The sequence below is a fragment of the Pteropus medius genome, unplaced genomic scaffold, assembly GCF_902729225.1.
Source record: "Pteropus medius unplaced genomic scaffold, Ma_sr-lr_union100, whole genome shotgun sequence".
Taxonomy (NCBI): Eukaryota; Metazoa; Chordata; class Mammalia; order Chiroptera; family Pteropodidae; genus Pteropus; species Pteropus medius.
In genome coordinates, this window is record NW_024341755.1 from 507,906 (window position 1) to 528,843 (window position 20,938).

A 20,938-nucleotide genomic window follows, 5' to 3' on the forward strand; every position below is an offset into this window, starting at 1 on the left:
AGATGCTGAACATATTAGTCACCAGAAAAAATAGAAATTAAAACCACAAGATAAAAATTTAAAATATTAACAAAAAACCCTGACCATACTAAATTTTGGTGAGGATGAGGGGAAATTGGAACTCCAGTACTCTACTGATGGGAATGTAAAATGGTGAAACCATCTCGGAAAATAGATTCTCAGTTTCTTAAAAATTAAACTTAAAACTTCCATAATAACATAACCATTCCATTCCTAGGTATTTACCCAAGAAAAACATGTATCTATGCAAAAATTTGTATGTGCATGTTCATATTGGCTTTATTTGTAATAGCTCCAAATTGGAAAGTTCCTAAATGTGCATCAATGTATGAATGGATAAACCTTCACCATATCATGGAATACTACTCGGCAACAGAGAGGAATATGCTATTATTACATGAAAGACTATTATGTTTAATGACTAAAGCCAGACAAAAATAAGAGAGTGTATATTTTATGATTCAATTTATATAAAAACATTATGAAATGCAAAGTATAATGAAAGAAAGTAGATCAGAGATTGCCTTGGGATGAGGGTGGAAGGAGAGATGGATTACAAATGGTAAGAGGCTTTTGGAGATGATGGAAGCGTTTGCTATTTTGATTGTGGTCATGGTTTCATAGGCTTAAATATATGTAAAACAGATCAAATTGAATACGTTAGGTACTTTTAAAACTTTAATTATACCTTAACATAGCTGATATGCTTACTCATGAGTAGATAACAGACTGAAAGGACTGAAAGTGACAACCTGTTTTGGCGTTTTATTCTCATGATATTCGGTTTGTTTTTCTTTTTTTCATTGTAAGTTCATTTTTTTCCCTTTGCTGGCCTCTTTAAAGACTCTCTCAGCTATATCTCCATTTTCTGTAATTTGAAGACAAACAATAGTGTATGCTACCAAAAGTCTGACTCCCCTTATCAGAGATCTCTTTTTCTCTTTAATTACTAGGATTCTAACCCAAACCTTATTTCAAAAATCTAGGAAAATATACCATTTTCCCCAATAAACTAAAAATTTACAAATATGAATGTATAAATGACAGATAGGGATGAATGTGTTAGTCCCTTTTGTTGTTCCTAGCTGATTCGCCTTTTTTTTCATAAGAGATTTATTTTATTTTCTTACAGGCCTCTTCAGAGACACTCCCACTGACATTTATCATCACCTTAAAAAGTCAGAACGTCATGCCTACCAAAATCAGGAAAATTTGACACTCCTATGGGATGTATAAATTAATGAATGTATAAATTAATGTTCACTGTGGTAACTCGGTTCTTTCAGTCACCTTCTGACTTGGCCCCCTGAATTTTACTTTTTCTCGAAAGTCTTGTCCTCACTTCTCCACTTTTGCGGAAACACCCAGGAAAGGGCGCTTCTCTCAGATGCCTTCAATCATATTTTACCAAGATCCCTGAATTTTGCTGCCTCTAGAAGGTTCAGTTCTCATCCCCCATCAGAGACTCTCCTAAAGGAGGGGGGTCTTAATTTGGTTCTTTCTACCTATCGCACTGTGACCTCATTACCAGAACTTTACCACTTCCCAAAAGTTCTGACATCATCTCATTCCCTCAGAAACACCGAAGGGAGGGAATTTAATTCAGTTCTTCACAAAACGTATTCTGAACCCCAACATTGACCCTTACTTCTCCCAGTCTGTCCTTATCCCCATCACCACCCAAAGACCCTGGTGAGGTTTCCTTCAGTTATTCTACCAGTCAAGTTCTGATCTCACTCTCTATTCCAATTATTTTAAAAATTGAGGGTACCTTGGGAAATCAGATTGGTGTAGAAGGTACAGTATTGACATTCAGAGGGACCAAAAGCCCCTTCATGAACACATAGCCTTGAAGAAGTGACTATTTCATCACCTTGCATTTTCAGATCATACTCTCCATCATCGCCTTCCTTTAGACAGATGAAAGATCATTCTAGGTACAAAATGTTTTAAGGAGCACAGAGATCTCTTTAAATGTTTCTCAACTGAATATGCAGGGATTCTGATGACTAAAGTGTGAACATTAAACAAACAGCGATTTTTGTATAAGTTCTGTTTGTTCATACACACCACTGACAATCAATACACACTGCAAGCTTCTCAAATCAGGCCTTGTGGAAGCACTGTGGTGAGACAAGTACCCTGAACTGGGAACTGTGGTCCCAGCTCTACCACTGACTGGCAGTGCGACCCTGGGAAACTATTTTCCTACCTAGTTTATGAAATGAAATTTGGACTGAAGAAGTGACTTTCAATGTTTTTACCCCGTGAACTACAGTTAGAAATACATTTAAAAACCCTTTTATAAGGTGACAATATTTCCTACATGTACAACTAAAACAAGTTTCTGAAAATAATTCTTAACTACTCAAGTGATGGACTGTTTTTTGGTTCTATTCTTTTTTTTGAAATGGCTTGTTGTGACCCACAGAACTGATTTCAAGAGCCATAATAGGTGACACTCTTTAGTTTGAAGAACACTGGATGGCCTTTAAGATTTCTTTAGGCTGTGTTCTAAAAATTAGTGTTGGCATTGGAAATAGATAAAACAAAATATAATAACCTGTCTTGCTGAGTCTTCCTTGACCTTCTTCAGCTTGTTACAAAAGTCAAATGTTTTGCATCTCCAGATGACAAGTCTTATAGAAAATGGTCCCCTCCCAAGATACACAGTGGGTGGTAGCCCTGGTACTTAGCACCTCTAGACTCCAGTACCCTCATCTGCCAGTCACTATCACTTAATTGATTAGTCTATTTTATGGTCTTGTACTTTTCTAATGTTTTTATCCATTGAATTCAAATAAGTGTCCACCCTATGTTATCAACTTGTTTATATTTTATGGCACTACATGGACATATGTACATACACACATACTCAATAGTGGCTTCAGACTTTGGTATATGTAATAATTATCTGGGGAGCTTATCTAAAAGGGGAGATATTCCAGAGCCCCACCCTGTGGATCTGGAGGATAGGAGCCAGAGGCCCTACATTCTCAAAACATTCCCCCACCAAGGCATTTTTATGCAAATGATGGACTCACACTCTTTGAGAAACAGTTGGAAGTACATCCTTAAAATGGTTGAGATGTTGATCTTTCCTTACTGATTGGTGGGGGGTAAAAAAAGTCAAAGTGGATTGAAATTTTGAATCCAAGCAGCTAAGCGAGGAAAGGTAATATCAACAAAAACTAAAAACGAGGGTGGAAGAGGAAAATTGCTTTTTAAATTGCTTTATTGATTTCACATTATGAAAAAAATACTTTTTTCCTGAAAACTAGGTGAAGTTGCCCTGCTGGACAGAAAGTTCTATACTGAGACCAAACTATACTTGGTTAGAAACTGATAAGGGGAAACGCCAAAAGGTTTACAGAAAAGTAAATCACAAAACTACAAGCTTGTAGAGCAGAGGTCACATTATTAACCTCAAGAGAAAATCTTAGAATTCAAGGTATAAGGCAGAAGTCATAATGATTATCAGGTTCAGGAGTTTGGAAGCGCATATGATGTCTCATTTGCTGCTCCCTAGTCCTTCTCCTGATTTCCATCCGCTGCACTACGGTCTTTTCTACATCATCTTCCACTTCATTGTGATCAACATGCCTGTTAGGTATGGCCCATCGAAAATTAGGGACAAGTCGCCTAACCCACCCCAGCCTGACACTTCTGCCAGGCTTCTGGCCTTCGCCCCTTCCCAAATGGCGTGGTTCCTCTCCATTCTGCATGGGGGCCTGGTCCCCGCCTTCGTTTTCCTGTTGAGCATTTTCCATGTTGAGACTTTTTACCGCCTGTTCCTCTTTCGACGCCATCACTCCTAGGAGACAAGAGACATGAGAAAGAACTTTTTCCCCACTCGTGGACTGATCAGCACCGAGGACAGAGGCCCTACTACGCACCTTCTAAGATTCAGAGGCTTGGATTTCAAAGGCTTTTTAAAATTGCATGTTTCCCACCTGAGAGGCTCCGTACGCCCTCTAGGGGGCCCCCAGTCTCATTTCTCCCCCTTCCCTCTGGTTCCCGTCCCCTCCCTCATCCCAAACCCACCATTTTCCCTGCCGATCCATGCCCAAGCCTCTGCAGGCACCAAAATGGAGGACGCGGCGCGGGGAAGGATCTGGGGTCTCGGAGGTTGCTCTCCACTCGTTGCCCACCCCTGCCCGCCACCGCCGTCCCTCGCACCCACCTGGGCCTATCCTTGCCGTCTCCTCCGCCTCCCGATTCTCGCCGCGAGTGCGCCGCCGCGACACTTGGACCCGCAGACCTGCGGAGGGCCGGGGTGGGGGAGCGGGGACCACTGCAGCCGAGCGCTCGGCGCACCACCCGCCGCCGTCCCCGCCCCCGCGCTGACCACTATTTTCGACACCAAGAAGGACGGGGCGGGGCGGGGCGGGGGACCCAGAAGCAGGTGTTTCCGAAGGGTCGTCGCCTTGGGCCCGTCCAGCCCCAGTCCCCTCCACCGCCCCGAAAAGGCCCACCGTGTTCTGCGGCCACACGCGGGGCCGCGGCAGGGCGTGGTGGCTGCGGTCTCTGCACTGCTTCGCCCCGGGGCAGCCCGACGCCCCCGCCCCGAGGGCTCCACGGGCCGGGCCGGCTGTCCGCACCAGCCCCGGGGAGCACCTCGGGATCCTTTACCTGCTCCTGCTCCCCCTCCGCCTCCGCCTCCGCCTCTTGGGGCCGCCCCTGGCCCGCACGCCCTCAGGGACACCGCGAGCAGACACCGAGAAGGGAGCGAGCGACGACCGAGTCTGACGCCCGAGCGAGGCGCGCGCGAGGCGGCGCTGGCGGGTCACGTGAGTCTCTCGTCATCGCGAACGGCGACGCCCCCGTCCCGCCCCCCTCCTGCCCCTCGGGGTCCTGCAGAGCCCTCGGCCCGCGTCGCCGCCCCTGTCCCCGCGTCCCTTTTAACATCACCAGCCTGGGCCCTGTCGTTGTCCCTTCTTTGTGTGTTCCTGGGCCTTTCTCTGCTGCCAGGGAAGGGCAGTATCTTCTCGGGGGCCTGTGGGCCATCCCAGCTGCTGCTCTGGGGACTCGCCTCTTCCCTCCCAAGCTCCCAGATACACCTCTCTTCCCACTCAGACTCAGGCGTAAAATTTAAGAGGATGCGAAACATTTCGGTAGTGAAAACAAGTCTCATTTTAATGCAATATTTAAAAAACAAAATCAATGAAAGAATATCTATGATGATCAAGATTCCTCACCCACTCCACTGCCGACCTCTGATCTTCCTTGCTATCACTGCCCACAAAAAAGCACGAGGAATGGGGGTGGGTAGGGGAGAGGAGGGCGGGACAAGAAATGAGTCAAGGAGATGGAATTTTTTTCTATTTATTCTTAATACGTTTGTTTGGTTTCTTTTTTGATTAAGATTCATTCCTTTTATATAGTTTACATAAACTTTATATTAACTTTTATGATGGAAAATTTCAAACAAATGTAAAACTAGAATAGTACAGTCTTCCCTGGATATCTGTGGTGGGCCCCAGTGGATATCAAAATCTGGGCATGCTCCAGTCCTTTATATAAAATGGTATAATATTTGCATAGAACCTATGCACACCCTTCCAGATACTTTAAATCATCCTTAGGTTTCTTATAATATGTAATACAATGTAAACGCTATGTAAATAATTTACACTGTATTGTTTAGGAAATAATAAGAAAAAAGTCTACATATTCAGTACAGATGCAGCCATCGTGGACCTAACAATATAGCACATGTCAACAGCAGTGTAATATTTTTTTCTGAATATTCTCGATCTGCAGTTGATTGAATCTGAGGATGAGGAACCCACGGATACGGAGAACCCACTGTATAAGGAAAGCAAAGGTACTCATTACCCATTGTCTACAGTCAGCAACTCCTGGCCAATCTTATTTCATCTATATCTTTACCCACTTACAACCCTTACAGATTATTTTTGAAGCAAATCTCAGACATAATATCACTTTGCGCATAAATATTTCAAAGTGCATATCTACAAGGACTTTCTTTTTTATGTATAACCATCATACTAATATCACACCTAACAATAATAATCCCTTAATGTTATTTTATGTCTAATCTTTGTTTAAATTTCCAATTCTGTCTATGGTCATGCTACCCTGAACAAGCCGGTTACTGTCTGATCTCAGAAGCTAAGCAGGGTCGGGCTTGGTTAGTACTTGGATGGGAGACCACCTAGGAAGACCAGGTGCTGCAGTCTTAAAAAATAAAAAATAAGGGATTGTAAGCTGACAAGGTCCTTGCGATCTGTGAGGTCAACCAAGGGTTGCCTCGTCTATAATTAATACGTACATAAATAAATAAATAAATAAATAAATAAATAAATAAATAAATAAATAAATAAATAAATTTCCAATTCGGTCATAGTGTTTTTAAACAGTTCATTTGGATAAGGATCCAAATGCGATCTAATACCTAATGCTGCTTTCAAGATACTGTCTTTGTCTTTGACTGTTTCACTCTAATGTGTCTTCATGAGTGTATTCTAATTGAGGTTCGTTGAGCTTCTTGGATGTGTATATTTGTGACTTTCCTTAAATTTTAAAGTTTTGGCCATCATTTCGTCAAATAATCTTTCTGCTCCTTGCTTTCTCTGCTCCGCAGTCTGGATAATTTCAATCGATTTATCTAAAATTTCCCTGATTCTTTTCTTCTGTCGGCTCACATCTTTTATTGAGCGCTTGTAATATTTTTTTCATTTCAGCTACTGTACGTTTTAGCTCCAGAATTTCTTTTGGTTCTTTTTTATAATTTCTTCCTGTTTATCGATATTCTCTACACGATGAGACATAATTCTCCTGGTTTATTTTAGTTCTTTGACCATGATTTCTTTTAGCTCTTTGAGCATATTAAAGACAGTTGATTTAAAATCTTTGCCTAGTAAATATGTCTGGGCTTTCTCAGGGACAGTTTTTATTAATTTCTTTTTTCCTATGAATAGGTCATACTTTCTTTGCATGCCTCATAATTTGTTTTGCTTTCGAAACTAGGTATTTTGAATATTATCATGTGGCACTTCTGGGAATCATATTCTTCCATTTCAAGGATTTGTTGTTTCTGGCGGTTGTGGATTCTTTGTTTGTGTGTTTGGTGACTTTTCCAAACTATTTTTGTAAAGTCCGCATTCTTTATCATGTGTGTCCACCGAAGTCTCTGTTGCCCTAGCTTAGTGGTCAGCTGATGTTTTGACAATTACTTAAATGTCTGGAGCCAATAAAAGAAAAAAAAAGGAAAAAAAAAAAAGGAGAAACATTCTCCCAGTCTTTGCAAATTGATCTGTGCTGGGGAACTCATTCTATGCGTACTCAGGCCATTTACAACTCTGCATTAGTTTTCACTTCCTACTTGTACAAAGTCTGAAAGTCATCTAGAGGTGGGAGATTTGAGTCTCCTCAGTTCTTTACAGCACAAGCATCTCATTCTGGGCATATATGTGGCCTTCTCAATTCCCCTGTACATTAGTGAACTTTAAAAAGCCCTTATTCCCCCAAATATCTCCTTTCCCAGCCTCTTCCTTCCAGGCTTTTCATTCTGTTACTATTTGTTCTGAGTGTTATCCTTTGCCCTAGGCTGCTGTGGCAAAAGCTACTCAACTCCTGGGAAAGCTGAGTCAGAAAAACAAAGAGAAACCTTTGCACTGGTCCTTCAGGAGAAACTGCCAAACAGGTTGAAGCTCACAGCCACAATTTTCTTGAGAATAAAGTCCGTAATTCTCATTCAGGTACTAGTAATTTTCGCCAGTTGATATGCTGGGGATGGTGGGCTAGCAATTTAAAATACCACAGCATTCTCTTACTGCAATGCACGAGCTTCTCTCTTCAACAAGTTTTCCTCTGGTTGTTGTAAGTTTTGGATTAGATTCCAGAGTTCTGCAAAAGTTCATTCTGACAGTTTTTGGCATGGAACTTTTGAGTTCCCTACTCTGCCATTTTGGCGATGTCTTCACTTTATATATATATATTTTTTTTATTCTCTAAAATGTGATGGCCGCGTACAATTTTTTAAAAAAATTTTTCTTCTTTAAGAGAGCAGTACAATATTATACTTGCTTTCTCTCAGGAATTTTTAATAGAATCGTTGGTTAATTATGTTTAGTACTTTGTCACAAACAATATTTGATATATTTGACTTGTTTTAAAAAATTCATTTTAGTTGCTTTCTGAAATGTAGCTGTGGAAATTTCATATTTCTAAATATGTTTAAAAATTATATGCATGGGGGAGGGTGAAGTGGGTAAAGGGAATCAAATATATGGTAGCTGAAGGAAACTGGACTTTGAGTGGTAAACACACAATAGAATATATAGATGTCAAATTATAATGTACACCAGAAAATTATATAATTGTATTAACCAATGTTACCCCAATAAACTTAATTAAAAAAAAGTTATATGCAAAGTTAAAAACAATAGATGAACATCAAAAGGTAAAAGTCCACGTGCTTGCTGAGGGCAGCGCAAGGGGCCATGCGGAGAAGATGTTATTGCTGCCTCTTAGTGGTTGATGTTTGAGGGTGAAGTGTCTCTGGGGTCAAGGTGTCACTGCCACAGACATGACAAAGGTCCTTGTTTTAGTAATCTATACCAGAGAGAAAGAAAATGATGTGCTACAGTTTATAAGTACAAGAGATGATTTTGATAAATTGGTGTCTGGAAAGCTGAGAGAAATTTTGAACATATGTGGCCCATCTCTGAAGGCAGGCAAAACCTGAACTTTTTATTGTTTGCACGAGGACTTCCCCAGCGTGATGACGGTTGGCCTCCGCTAAAAGGCAGCTGGAGTGGATGACCAGGCAAACTGGTATGAAGGCAAAGAAAACAGAGCAGCTATCGCAGCAAGGTGCAGGCAAGTTCAAGACCTGGCGATCTCTTCCGTGGAGGTGGATCTCTGTGGAGATGCCCAGGGGAAGGGGCAGTGCTTGGTCTTAATGAGTATGATGATGTAAAGCAGAAAATAAGGTAGTTGTATCTGCAAAGCTCCATGGAAGCAGGGATCAGGAGGCCTGGCAGAAAGAAGTCCTCTTTGCTTCAGGACAGAACTTCAGGGCATGCCAGTAGATGGAGACTCCTGCCAATGAGGTGAAGCCAATTAGATTTGCCAAAAGTATTGAGAAGAATCTCAAGGGTGCTAGTAGTAAAACAGAAGTCCACATCAGATTCAAGTCTTGGATCGAGGAACAGGAAATGGGATCATTCCTAAGTGTGGCCAAAGGATCCCCTGATCCTTCAGTCTTCTTGGAAATTCACTACAGAGGCAGCCTCGATGCAAGTGAACCACCCCTGGTGTTTGTTGAGAAGGGAATTACCTTTGATAGTGGTGGCATCTCCATCAAGCCTTCTGCAAATATGGACCTCATGAGGGCTGACGTGTTCAGCCATTGTATCTGCAGCCAAGCTCAGTTTGCCCATTTACATAGTAGGTTTGGTTCCTCTTTGTGAAAATATGCCCAGTGGTAAGGCCAAGCCTGGGGATGTTGTTATAGCCAAGAACGGGAAGACCATACAGGTGGATAGCCCTGATGTCTAGGGCAGGCCCATCCTGGCTGATGTGCTCTGCTATGCACACATCTTTAACCCAAAGGTCATCATCAATGCCGCTACCCTAACAGGTGCCATAGACATAGCTTTGGGGTCCGGTACCACTGGGGTCTTTACCAAGTCATCCTAGCTTTGGAACAAGCTATTTGAGGCCAGCATTGAAACGGGACCATGTCTAGAGAATGCCTCTCTTTGAACACTATACAGGATAGGTTGTAGACTGCCAGCTTGCTGATGTTAATAATATTGGAAAACATAGAACTGGAAAAGCATGCACAGCTGCAGCATTCCTAAAAGAATTTGTGTCTAGTCTGAAGTGGGCACATTTAGTTCTAGAAGGTGTGATGAGCAACAAAGTGAGGTTCTATATCTGCAGAAAGGCATGACCAGGAGGCCCACCAGGACCCCAATAGAGTTTTTGCTTTGGTTCAGTCAAGACAGTGCTTAGTTCAGATACCCTAAAATTCCTTCATTTTGTCTTAAATGGTCAGTTGAGCTTCAAAATATTTTGGAATGGATGAAAATCTTTTAAAGGAAACAAAAGATGGTATTTAAAAATGTAGGACAAAATGAAATTTGTATGCCTTGATTTTTTTCATTTTCATGCAAGAGATTTAATAAGATAAAGCTAATATCTTGGCAAGTATTTTTAAGATATTCTATATATGGATGATGAATTAAAAAAAATCTAATAACTTTTTTAGAGTATATGTTTTTAACTGAGGAACAAAATTGTATTTCAGATTAATGACACTAGGAATACAAACAAACTAAAAGTTACTATACAGTTGTCCAAAACAATAAATCCAGTTTTTTGTGCTCTCTGGGGAAAAAAAAAGGTAACAAAAGTCTTGTTACCATTGTGAGTAGTAACTATTTGGGTACTCTTTTAGTGTTTCTAAAAACAATAATGCAATTTAAAAAATTACATCTGTTCGAAAGAAATTTTCTTAAGTATAAAAGTAAACTTTTTTTTCCCTTTTACCTCATGCTCTTACTGTGTCTGCTGAGTGAATATATTCCTTCTCTCAAGTCTCTTAAAAATAACATAGAAAAATGAACAGTGAACAAAAATAACTCATATAACAAAAGATCCAAAATTATCAAAGTGCATCATTATAGAAGATAATTAGCCCTGGCAACATTGAAAAAAAAAAAGCATCTGTTGCAACAACACCTCCCAAACACAAGAAACCAGCTCATTATACAAACACACTTGCTCTACAAAGCCAGACTCAGTTGTTACCCAGAAATTACCAGTCCTCAAAATGAAAGAATTTGCATATTGAAACTCAGAGCTCTACTACTTAAAATATACCACATAGACTTTGGGAGTGAAGTTTCATTTCATTAATGGCCAATTGACTTTACATCACATCAACTTCATTTTCCAGCCGTAATTGCAGAGAAGAGACTGAAATGCAAGTTTTCTGACTCCGAATTCAGTATATTTTTCACTACACAAGAATGCTTCTCAGTTCAATTCTCCATATTACAGATGACTGAGATGAAGTTATTCTATATCCTTCAACATTCTTCCGTGTCCCCTAATACGCAAGGCATGGTCTGTAAAACAACCTAAACTTGAGTCCACAGCTTTGCCACAACGCTTTCCACACATGGAAACATATGTGGAAAGATAAACATCAACTTAAGAATGTGGTTACCTGGGGAGAGGATGGAGTGAATACAAAGGGAGGACAACTCAGCTATATTCATATCATGTGATTACTTAAAAATTAAATGGAATACTTTTCATACATGTCAGGGAATGAAGTAGCTGTATTTTCAATGACAACTATAGCCAAGACTTATTTTTAAGTGAAAATCAGATTGGTCTACATCATGCGATTCCACTAAATGTATTTATAAATATATAATACACGTGTTTCGATACATGCATAGTAAAACTTTGAAGTCTACATACTAACTTGTTACACTTTCTATATCATTCTATGGTTATCTGGTTATCATGCTGCATATCAAAGAGGCCCCAAATTAGTAGCTTAAAACAACACTTTAAAAAAATTATTATTGTTGTTATCATCATCACTATCATCATCATCTCTTATAGTTCTGTGGATTGACTGGGCTCATCTGGATGTTTTTTCCATGGCATCTCTTATGAAATTGTGGTTAAATTTCAGCTGGAGTTTTGAGCATCTGAAGACTTAAATGGGCTATATCTCCTGGCAGTGGATGTTGGCTGTTGGCAGGGAGCTCAGCTGGGGGGCTGTTGAGCAGAGTGTCTAAGGTGTCAACATTAAGGTGTTTCTGTTACCTCTTTCCATGCAACAGACCACAACAAAATTTGGTGTGGCTTAAATAACACCAGACATTAATATCTTTCACGATTCTGAGTTGACTGGGCTCAGCTCAGCAATTGTTCTGCTCCACATGGTTTTGTTTGGGGATGTAGCAATCTGGAGGCTCAACTGATGGAATATCCAGAGTGGCTCACTCACAGGGGTGGCAGCCAGAGCTGGAATAATTTTGCTCTGCCTAATTAGTACATTTTCCATAGCAACAGAATTAGAAAACAGACAAGAAACACTATATACACTGTTTTGCCTTTTGCATTTGCTTTACATAATTATATATCTAAGATGTCATTCCATACCACTATGTATACAATTACATCTTTCTCTCAAATGGCTGACATGTCTATGTATTCAACCATAACCCTATTGATGGACATTTGGGCTAAATCCATCTGCTCTGGGCTAAAGAGGACATTGTGTTGAACAGGACAGTGCCTAGGTACTTAGGGACTTACATTCCTAGTGGTTTGTATGCAGAGGGAAGCAGGCTATTACGAAAAGAGGGATAAGTCTAACGAAGTGAGAGGGTTCCTTGTCTACAACGGATAGAACCCATAAACATCTATTCCACAGAATTCTGTTTTGGGCTATTAGACCCAAGGCTGGGCCTGCCCTGAAGAGGTTCATCCTGGGGTAGCATCTTGTAGAGGAAAGAGCACTGCTGAATCACGTGACAAACAGCCTGGCTGTTAATTCTGGGCTCTGACATGCAGTCACTGAAAACTCTTATTAAAGTTCATGTATTGGGAGCTCCTTATTGCCCATTTTTGTTCACCTTTCCCTTTCACACCATGCTCTCTCCTTAGGCAGTCATCTCATCTATACCTATATCTTCGACTGCCATTCACTCATGTATGATTCCTGCATTTCTCTCTCTGGCTCAGCCTTTGATCTAAATATCTTGCTGCATTCTTAACATTCCCAGTGAGGTATACAGAGTACTGAGAAATCAAGATGGATCATCGTGTTCCCTCCAAAAAGGTTCCCTCCAAAAAGGGTGTTGCCCATCTTAGTTAACATGCCTATCTGTCACACAGATGATCAGGTGAAACATCTGAGAATCACAGTAACACTTCCATCTTATGCATCCCCACCCAATTCTCAAAACTTTCACGAGTTCATCTATTTGTTCATTCATGCATATGCCTATTTATCTAGTAGAGAGAGGAATATTGTTGGTTTAAAAGAGAAGGGAAATCATCACACAGTAACAGTCCTGGAATATGCGATCCATTGCAATGAGAAGGGGCCATCTTAGGAAGATTTGTTACACAGAGAAAGTAGGGAGTATAGTTGCTGATTCAAGCAAGTTGGTAGGTTTGGTAATGGGAGCACATAGACAATCCGTTCTGTGAGAACATCTACTTTTCCTAAGAAACAAGAAGCTGAAAGAGCACTTAAGAATGTTGAGGTGTGAGAGAGTGTTGAAGGTTTGTGCAGAGAATAGATGTTGTGCCACAGTGGTCTCAGATATTGAGAAAGTATATTGACTATGTAAATGTGGTAAGATTGCCGGCCAGGCCTGAGTACTGCCCCATATCCTGCAACAGCTTCCCTTCTACCTTATCTTCCCACTTTTTCCACCAGGCTCCAGTCACACTGGTTTTTGTCTTTTTCTGGAACAAGTGATACTCACTCCTACTTCAGAATGTACTGTTCCCTAGTCTAATCTCAAAAGATATTCACACTCACACAGATTTTTCTTGTCATCAAGGTCTCAGCTGAAAAGTCACATCCATAGTGTGACCTTCTCTAGTGATAGAGCATGGCACAACTTCAGGGATCATCATGCATGGCGTAGTCCAAGTAAGTGATGGTCTTTGAAGTCGTTAAACTGGGTGGCCATGGACATCCTTGGCTGCCTTCTCCATAAATATTATTTTCTATCCCATTTCCCTGTTTTATTTTCTTCATGGCACTCTTCACCCACTGAAATTACATTGGTTATTGTTTATTTTATGTGTATCCAAAGGAGAACGTAAGCACCATAAAGGAAGAGGCCTTTCCTGTTTTGTTGCCTAGTAGCCAGCCAACCTATGAGGCAAAGAGTAAGTACTCAGTAAACAAGTGCTACATGTCTGGATTGTTATTTACCAGATACACCAAAACAGAAACAGATACTTAAAGCTGAGTGGCAAAACCAATTGACACTGGAATCAGAGATCACAGTATGCCAAATAGTTAAAGATATCTTGGACATTACCTATTTAGCAATTCTCAAACTATAGGAGACATCAGAATCTACCAGGAAATGCATATTCCTGAGCCTCAATCCCCAGGGAAGGGATTCAGCAGGTCTGGGCTGAGGTCTCAGAAGTTGTAGTTTTAACAAGATACCAGATGCTTCTAATAAAGGTGGCTGTGGCTCATGCTTAGACCAACCCATACTTTTAAAAATGGTGTTTTACTAGGGGAAACTGCTTCTATACCATTAATCTGTTACCTATCATGCAGAGTTCTATTATATCTTCAGTTTGACTGCTGGTGTAATTACTGGGAAGCTCAATATTCATCTAGGACCTTAGATCGATTGTCCAGATGGGATCTCATTTACTCTTTCTAACTATTTCTTAATTGTATATGAGATGGAGGCTTATTTCATACTTCCTGTTTTAGAATCTGCTTGTAGAAGTTAGTTTAAAAATGTTTTTGCTTCGGCAATGTAAAATATGGCCTTTGGGTGACAATGGATGTGTCAATGCAGGCTCGTTGATTGTAACAGATGTAGCATTTTGAGGAGGGAGGTTGATAGTGGAGACAGACTGTGTGTGGGAACAAGGGGTATATGAGAACTCTGTACTTTCTGCTCAATTTTGCCTTGAATGTAAAACTGCTCTACAAAATAAAATTTATTTAAACAAACAAATATTGTTAATGCTTTGATTTTCTCTCCTTGCTAAAACGGTAGACTTGGAAAAAATTTAGAAAGTAAAGGTCTTTGCCACTCTGGTGACGAGAAGTAAAATCGCAATTTGAACGTCACAGTTGAGGACAACAGATTAGGAAAGGATGAGAGAGAACCAGGGGTTCCTTAAACCCATCAGATGGATTTTTCTACATGTGAAATGTAGCACAAGACCCTTTGCTGCCACTGCTATTACCTCTGTGGTCTCTGAGCCTCATGACAGACATACCCGGACTTAGTAAAATTTGGGATGATGCTATACATAGTTTCTAATCTGCAACCCCCGCCACACTTCATGTTTAGTTGTGAAGATATTTTCAGATAAATAAATTTCTCTCTATGACAATTTTGTGAATAAATTTAAAGACATATTTCCATCTCCTCTTTCAAATGTTATTTTTCTTATAATTACATAAGTAATAAATCCTGGTTGTAAAGTAAATTCACACAACACGAAAATATATAACTTCTGTATTTCCTCATAGCCCTAGAAATATCCATTATTTGTAGTTTGCCGTATGCTCTGCCAATTATATATTATTTGAATAGCTTTATAGTAAGACTTTTTGTGAGAGAAAGTCCTCCACACTCAGCCCCCTGAATTCAGTGTTTGCACATTGTCCTGGCAATGCAGAAGAGTCAGGCAAACTCAAAGCTGAATGTTCCTAATCTTTATTTGAATGATTAGGCCTCAAACCCTCTATTTTATTTATTAGACCTTCCCTTTTCATCATTAATATGAACTGATTTATATTCCCCTAAGCTTTATCTTCCTCTCTCTCATCTCATTTTTACAAACAACGAACTTCTCAACAAGGTCGGGGGAGCTATAGTCACTGTTTTCCACTTTCCAAACTCCTTGTCATTCCTCAATCCACCCTTGTCTATTGCCTCTCCATTCTGCTGAATCCGCTCTCAACAAGGTCACCAGTGGCATCATTGTTATAAAAACCACATTGGTTCCTTTCAGCCCTTATCTGTAGTGTGAGCTCATATTTATTTTGTTTCTGATGAAAACAATACATTTCTTGTTTTTTTGTTGTTGAAAAAAATTGCAAACTTGAAGAAAGTTGCTGGTGTAGAACAAAGAATCCCCGCCCCCCCCCACCTTTCCTGGACTATATGTAAGTAAGTTGCTAATGTGATGCCCCATAGCTCCGAAATAGTTTAGTGTGTATGTCTTACAGACGAGAACATTCTCCTATATAAGCACAAGACAACCGTTAAAAAAGAAAATTATCGTTAATAATATTTACCGCAAGCTAATCCTCAGACCCTGTTCAGATTTCACCAGTTGTCCCAATAATGTCCTTCACAGCAAAAAGATCCAGGACAGAATCTTGTACTGTATACAGTTATTATGTTTCTTTATTCTTATACAGTCTAGAAAAGGTCCTCAGTTTTGCCTTGACTTTCATGACCTTGACACTTTAGATTGTGGGCCAGTTATTTTGTAGATTGCCCCTTGATTTGGGTTTGTCTGATGTTTCCTCATGATTTTATGTAGCGATATTATAGAAGATGCTGTATTTTCCTCATTGCATCCTAGCAGCCAGTGTATAATTTGAATTTTCCTATTACTTATGATATTCTACTTTGGTCACTTGATTAAGGTCTTGCCTCCCAGTCTTTCTCACTATAAAGAAATGCTGCAATTAATAAGCATTTGACACTATTATTTACTAATAATACATTTATATCGTGGGCTCATGTTTTCCTGTGTAATTGAATTGCCCATAATATATTCTATTGTTATTGTTTTGATGCTAAGATTGTTCCTCTTTGAGTTGCTTTTTTGTGTCCTTTGAATATGCTCCCAGTCTTCTTTGAGCACTTCCTTACTATCTGGCACAAAATATCCCCAAATCATCTTGTACTTTCTTTGTCCCAGACTTGAAATTAAACATTTCTTCAAGGAGCCATGGTTCATTTTAATTAGGAAAAGTATTTAGAAAGCAAGATATAGGCAGTAGGTGGCCCCACTGCTATTAGAGTTTTGTTGCTCCCAGTTTTTCTCCGTGGACAGAGCTAGGGCACACACACTCACAAACACAATTTTTACATTTAATTTTTTTTCCTAGATCTCTTTAAACACCTTGGAAATTATTGGTTCCCATTCATAATTCCGATTCCATTCCAACACTCTTGGGTTCATTCCAATTTTTTCCATTTTCATATTTGTAACTCCCTTCCCCCACAGTGAGAAAACCTGTTTCCCAATTTCCTTAATATATTTACTTATGTATCGATATGCCTTTATGAATGTAGATAATTTCTCATTGTAGATACTATCCGTTCTCCTCCACTGAAGACCTTTTCACCTGAATCAAGCTCTTATACCCTGAGTAGCCAATGCCACTACCTCCATCACCATGAAGACGCCCTCCTCAGATTTCCTGTGCTCTGACAATCCAAGCCAACCTGCCTCCTGCATGAAGGCCCTCCTCCTCTCCCCACTTGAACTCCAAGCAGTGGTGACTGACCATTGCAGTTTTCCTAAAAATTATCTTGCTTTTAGCACTGAAATCTTTGCGCAACAGGAAATCCCTCCTCAGAATGCGAAAAGTTATGGTTTTGGCAATGCGTGCAGAAGATTGAGGAAGAAGTACAAAATCTACAAGGTGGCCAAAAATTAGGAAATAAAAGCAACATTGTTTTTAGTGTCAAATGAGTAAGACATAGATTATCCATTTTCTCTAGACCCTGTTGCTAGTTTTTCTCTACTACTAATGTTGGAAATTATATTTTGTGTTTCAAAATAATGGATCATCTATTGTTATATCACTTCGAGTGGTGTACCTTAAGTGTGTATTGTAATAGTGAGCAATAACACTCTGTATTTATCTCTGCTGGTAGATTAATCATGGTGCTTTTTATTGAGATAGTACTATTTAATTGTGACCATTTCAATGTACTGACTTTGTTTTCTAAAAGTTCAAATCGGGAAAATGAGAACAATTGAAATACCAATGGCTGCATGAACTAGACATCACTAAAAAAGTAGACTAAATAACTACGTTATTTTAATGACAGATAGTGGAAGCATCTATAAAACTTGACTTAGGAAGGCAAATACTAAAATAGGTCCCCATCCCCCAGGTCACAGACAGGTAAGGTTTTGTGTTGGTTAGGAACCCGGGCCGCATAGCAGGAGATGAGCGCTGACTAGCAAGCAAAGCTTCATCCGTATTTGCAGCCGCTCCCCAGCACTAGCATCCCTGCCTCAGCTCCACCTCGGATTGTCAGGCATTAGATTCTCATAGGAGCACCCGTCCCTGGTGCCAAAAAGTTAAGGGACTGCTGTACTAAAACAGAACATGCTGTACAGTATGCAGAAAAGAATTTTGAGTTAAGCATCGTGGAGGAAGTGATGTGGAAGCGCATATGAAGACTGAATCTTACAATTACAGGACGAGACAGGCAAGTTTTTCTAAATCAGTCTCCCCCCACCACCATTCCATGAAAAGACACCATGTTCAGTTAAAAATAATGGCAGCTGAATTAACTTGGGCATACTAAACAAATGAATTACATTACCATATAATTATTTTGATTGCTCTATGAAACTGAGTAAAATTATATTCAGTGACCTAGAGGATGCAACTAAAACTTCCTGTGGATGAACAAAAGGGGAAATCTTGATAACAAATGTGAAGGCCCCTTACAGTATAGAACCAATTCTGTCAGATCTTACCAACAGTCATGCTTTCTACAGTAGATAAAATGATGCCTCAGATCATGGCCAATAAAACTGGGGGGGGGGAATCCTCTTTAGCACTTAGGAACTTTGGTTCGAAAAATGGAGATTTAAACTGTCTTTATTATTTCTATAATGATTTTAATGCAACCACAGAAAACATAAAACAAAATATGTTATATCTTGTCCAAATTCAAACTAGATTTTGATCACATATGAGCACATTTGGAAGATGGTGTGAATGTAAAATTTGGCAAATTGAATTCAGTCTATAAACTCCATATCAAAGAAAATGAGAGGATCTTACCTGTTAAATACGGTGTATTATTGTACATAACATGGTAAAAAGATATGTGATTTACTTACTTGTGACTTTAAGTCTTTCATAAGGAAAGTTTTGGTAACTTTTCAGTTTCCTAAAAATGAGCAGAAGCTCTCAATGAGATTTTGGACTGTATGGAAATGGAAAGAGATAGTCTCCTTAGGCATGTGCCTATAAGACACCTATCATTGTTGCTGGCCGTACAAAAATATGTTAAAATGTTGGCAAGACAGAAAATCAAACTTCCAAAGTGTTTGTAAAGTAGAAGAAGAATGTCCTTCTGTAATTTGGAAATACATTGAAAAGGAGAACGGAGAAAAGAATTAAACTAACACTAAAACTAAATTTGAATGCTATTTCTCCAAAACTGTTCTGATGATCTTGGAAGAGGCCATAAGGAGCCTAGAAAAGGATAAGCTTATAGTATTTAATTTTCCCACTACATAATATAAAAGAAGAATGTCCTAAACACTTCAGATAGTTCAGACAAGTTCATGGAAAAGGAACAGAAAGTGAAAAAATATCTAACTGCATCATGGGACAGAAAGAATATGTCATTGCTACTTTTAAATTAAATGTTGGTGATATCTGTTTGATCCATCTAATTTATGTTCTTAATTTCAAAAGTCTTACATTTATATATCTTAATAACAAGCAATAGAGAAGCACTTCTGGAATGTTATGGTAAAGACCTCTGAAAATCCACTCCTCTATAAAAACAACGAGAATGCCGACAGATAAACTTGTCAAAATCATTTTTTCAGAACTTTGGAAGTTAACCAAAGGCTAAACAATCCAAGAAGCATTTATCTAAGAAAATCGGTTAAATCTCAGTAAGAACAGTGAACTTTCCATCAGAGATCAGGAACTAAGCAAAGATACCTACTGTCACCCCTCTAATGCAATATAGTCCTGGAAGTTCTAGTCAGTGCAATAAGGCAAGAAAAAGAAAGAAAAGCATACAAATTAGAAAAGGAAGTAAAATATCTGTCCCTATTTGCAGATGACATGATTTTCTTTGTAGAAAATCCCAAAGAATCTAGAACAAAACTCCTAAAACTGTTAACTGTGTTGAGCAAGGTTCCATAATACAAGACTGACACAAAAATCAATCACATATTAACAGTGAACATGAAGAAACTAAACTTAAAAACACAATACCATTTATAATCACTCCAGAAAATATTTAGTAGTACATTTTGCTAAATGTGTATAGGATCTATATGGTGGAGATTACAAAATGCTTATGAAACAGATCTAAGAAGATCTAAACAAATGGCAACAACTGTGTTCATGGATTGGAAGATTTGACCAAGTAAAATGTCAGTTTTCCCCAAATTGATGTATAGGTTTAATATAATACTGTCAAAATTCTAGCAATGTTTTAATGGACATAAACAAGTTTATACTAAAATGGCAAATAAGTAAATGAAAAGATGCCTAACATAATAAAACATCAGGGTGGCGCAAATTAAAACCACTCTGAGATATCACTACATCTATCAGAATGGCTAAAATAAAAATAGTGACAACAACATAAGCTGACTGATGAGGATTGCAGAAACTCCGTCATTCAAATATTGCTGATGCAAAACTAGTATAGACTCTTTGGAAAACAGTTTAGCAGATTTAAAAACAAAACAGGCAATTACCGTACATTACTATACCATTCAGCAGTTGTACTCTCAGGCATTTATCTCAGAGAAAAGGAAACTTATGTTCACACACACAAAAAATTGTACATTAATGTTCATAGAAGCTTTATTTTTCTTAGAAAAAACCTGGAATTAGCCTGGATATCCTTCAATAGGTGAATAGTTAAACAACCTGTAGAAAATATGTAACCCAGAATACCACTGAGCAATAAAAGGGTATGAACTATTGATACATGCAACAACTTGGTGAACCTCCAGGTAATTACACTGAGTGAAAAAAAAACAATTCCCAAAGGTGACATATATGCGATTCCACTTACATAACATTTTTGAAATGACAAAAAATTTAAATCAAGAATATATTCATGGTTGTCAGGTGTTAGTGATGAGGGCATAAGGGTGGGAGGAAGGTGAGTAGGGTTAATGGGTGACAGGAGGAATCACTGTGGTTTTTGAACTGTTTAGTACTTTTACTGTA

At 39.2% G+C, this 20,938-nt stretch overlaps 1 protein-coding gene and 2 pseudogenes across 1 annotated transcript; 2 read left to right on the forward strand and 1 right to left on the reverse strand.

Annotated features, from left to right (window-relative positions):
* Nucleotides 1-3,238: 3,238 nt before the first annotated feature.
* On the reverse strand, nucleotides 3,239-4,790 carry BEX4 (brain expressed X-linked 4). Its single transcript, XM_039852484.1, has 3 exons — nucleotides 4,654-4,790; nucleotides 4,205-4,282; nucleotides 3,239-3,835 (listed from the first exon to the last, which is right to left on the reverse strand). The coding sequence occupies exon 3, from the start codon at nucleotides 3,828-3,830 to the stop codon at nucleotides 3,468-3,470; it is 363 nt and encodes a 120-aa protein (XP_039708418.1). The 5' UTR covers nucleotides 3,831-3,835; nucleotides 4,205-4,282; nucleotides 4,654-4,790; the 3' UTR covers nucleotides 3,239-3,467.
* Nucleotides 4,791-6,105: 1,315 nt separating this feature from the next.
* On the forward strand, nucleotides 6,106-6,224 carry LOC120594468 (uncharacterized; annotated as a pseudogene).
* A 2,194-nt stretch (nucleotides 6,225-8,418) lies between these two features.
* Nucleotides 8,419-10,182, forward strand: LOC120594277 (cytosol aminopeptidase-like; annotated as a pseudogene).
* The last annotated feature ends 10,756 nt before the right edge of the window (nucleotides 10,183-20,938 follow it).

Bases quoted from the DNA above. Each gene is read 5' to 3' on its own strand.
- BEX4 (XM_039852484.1), bottom strand. From the start codon at position 3,830: ATGGCGTCGAAAGAGGAACAGGCGGTAAAAAGTCTCAACATGGAAAAT.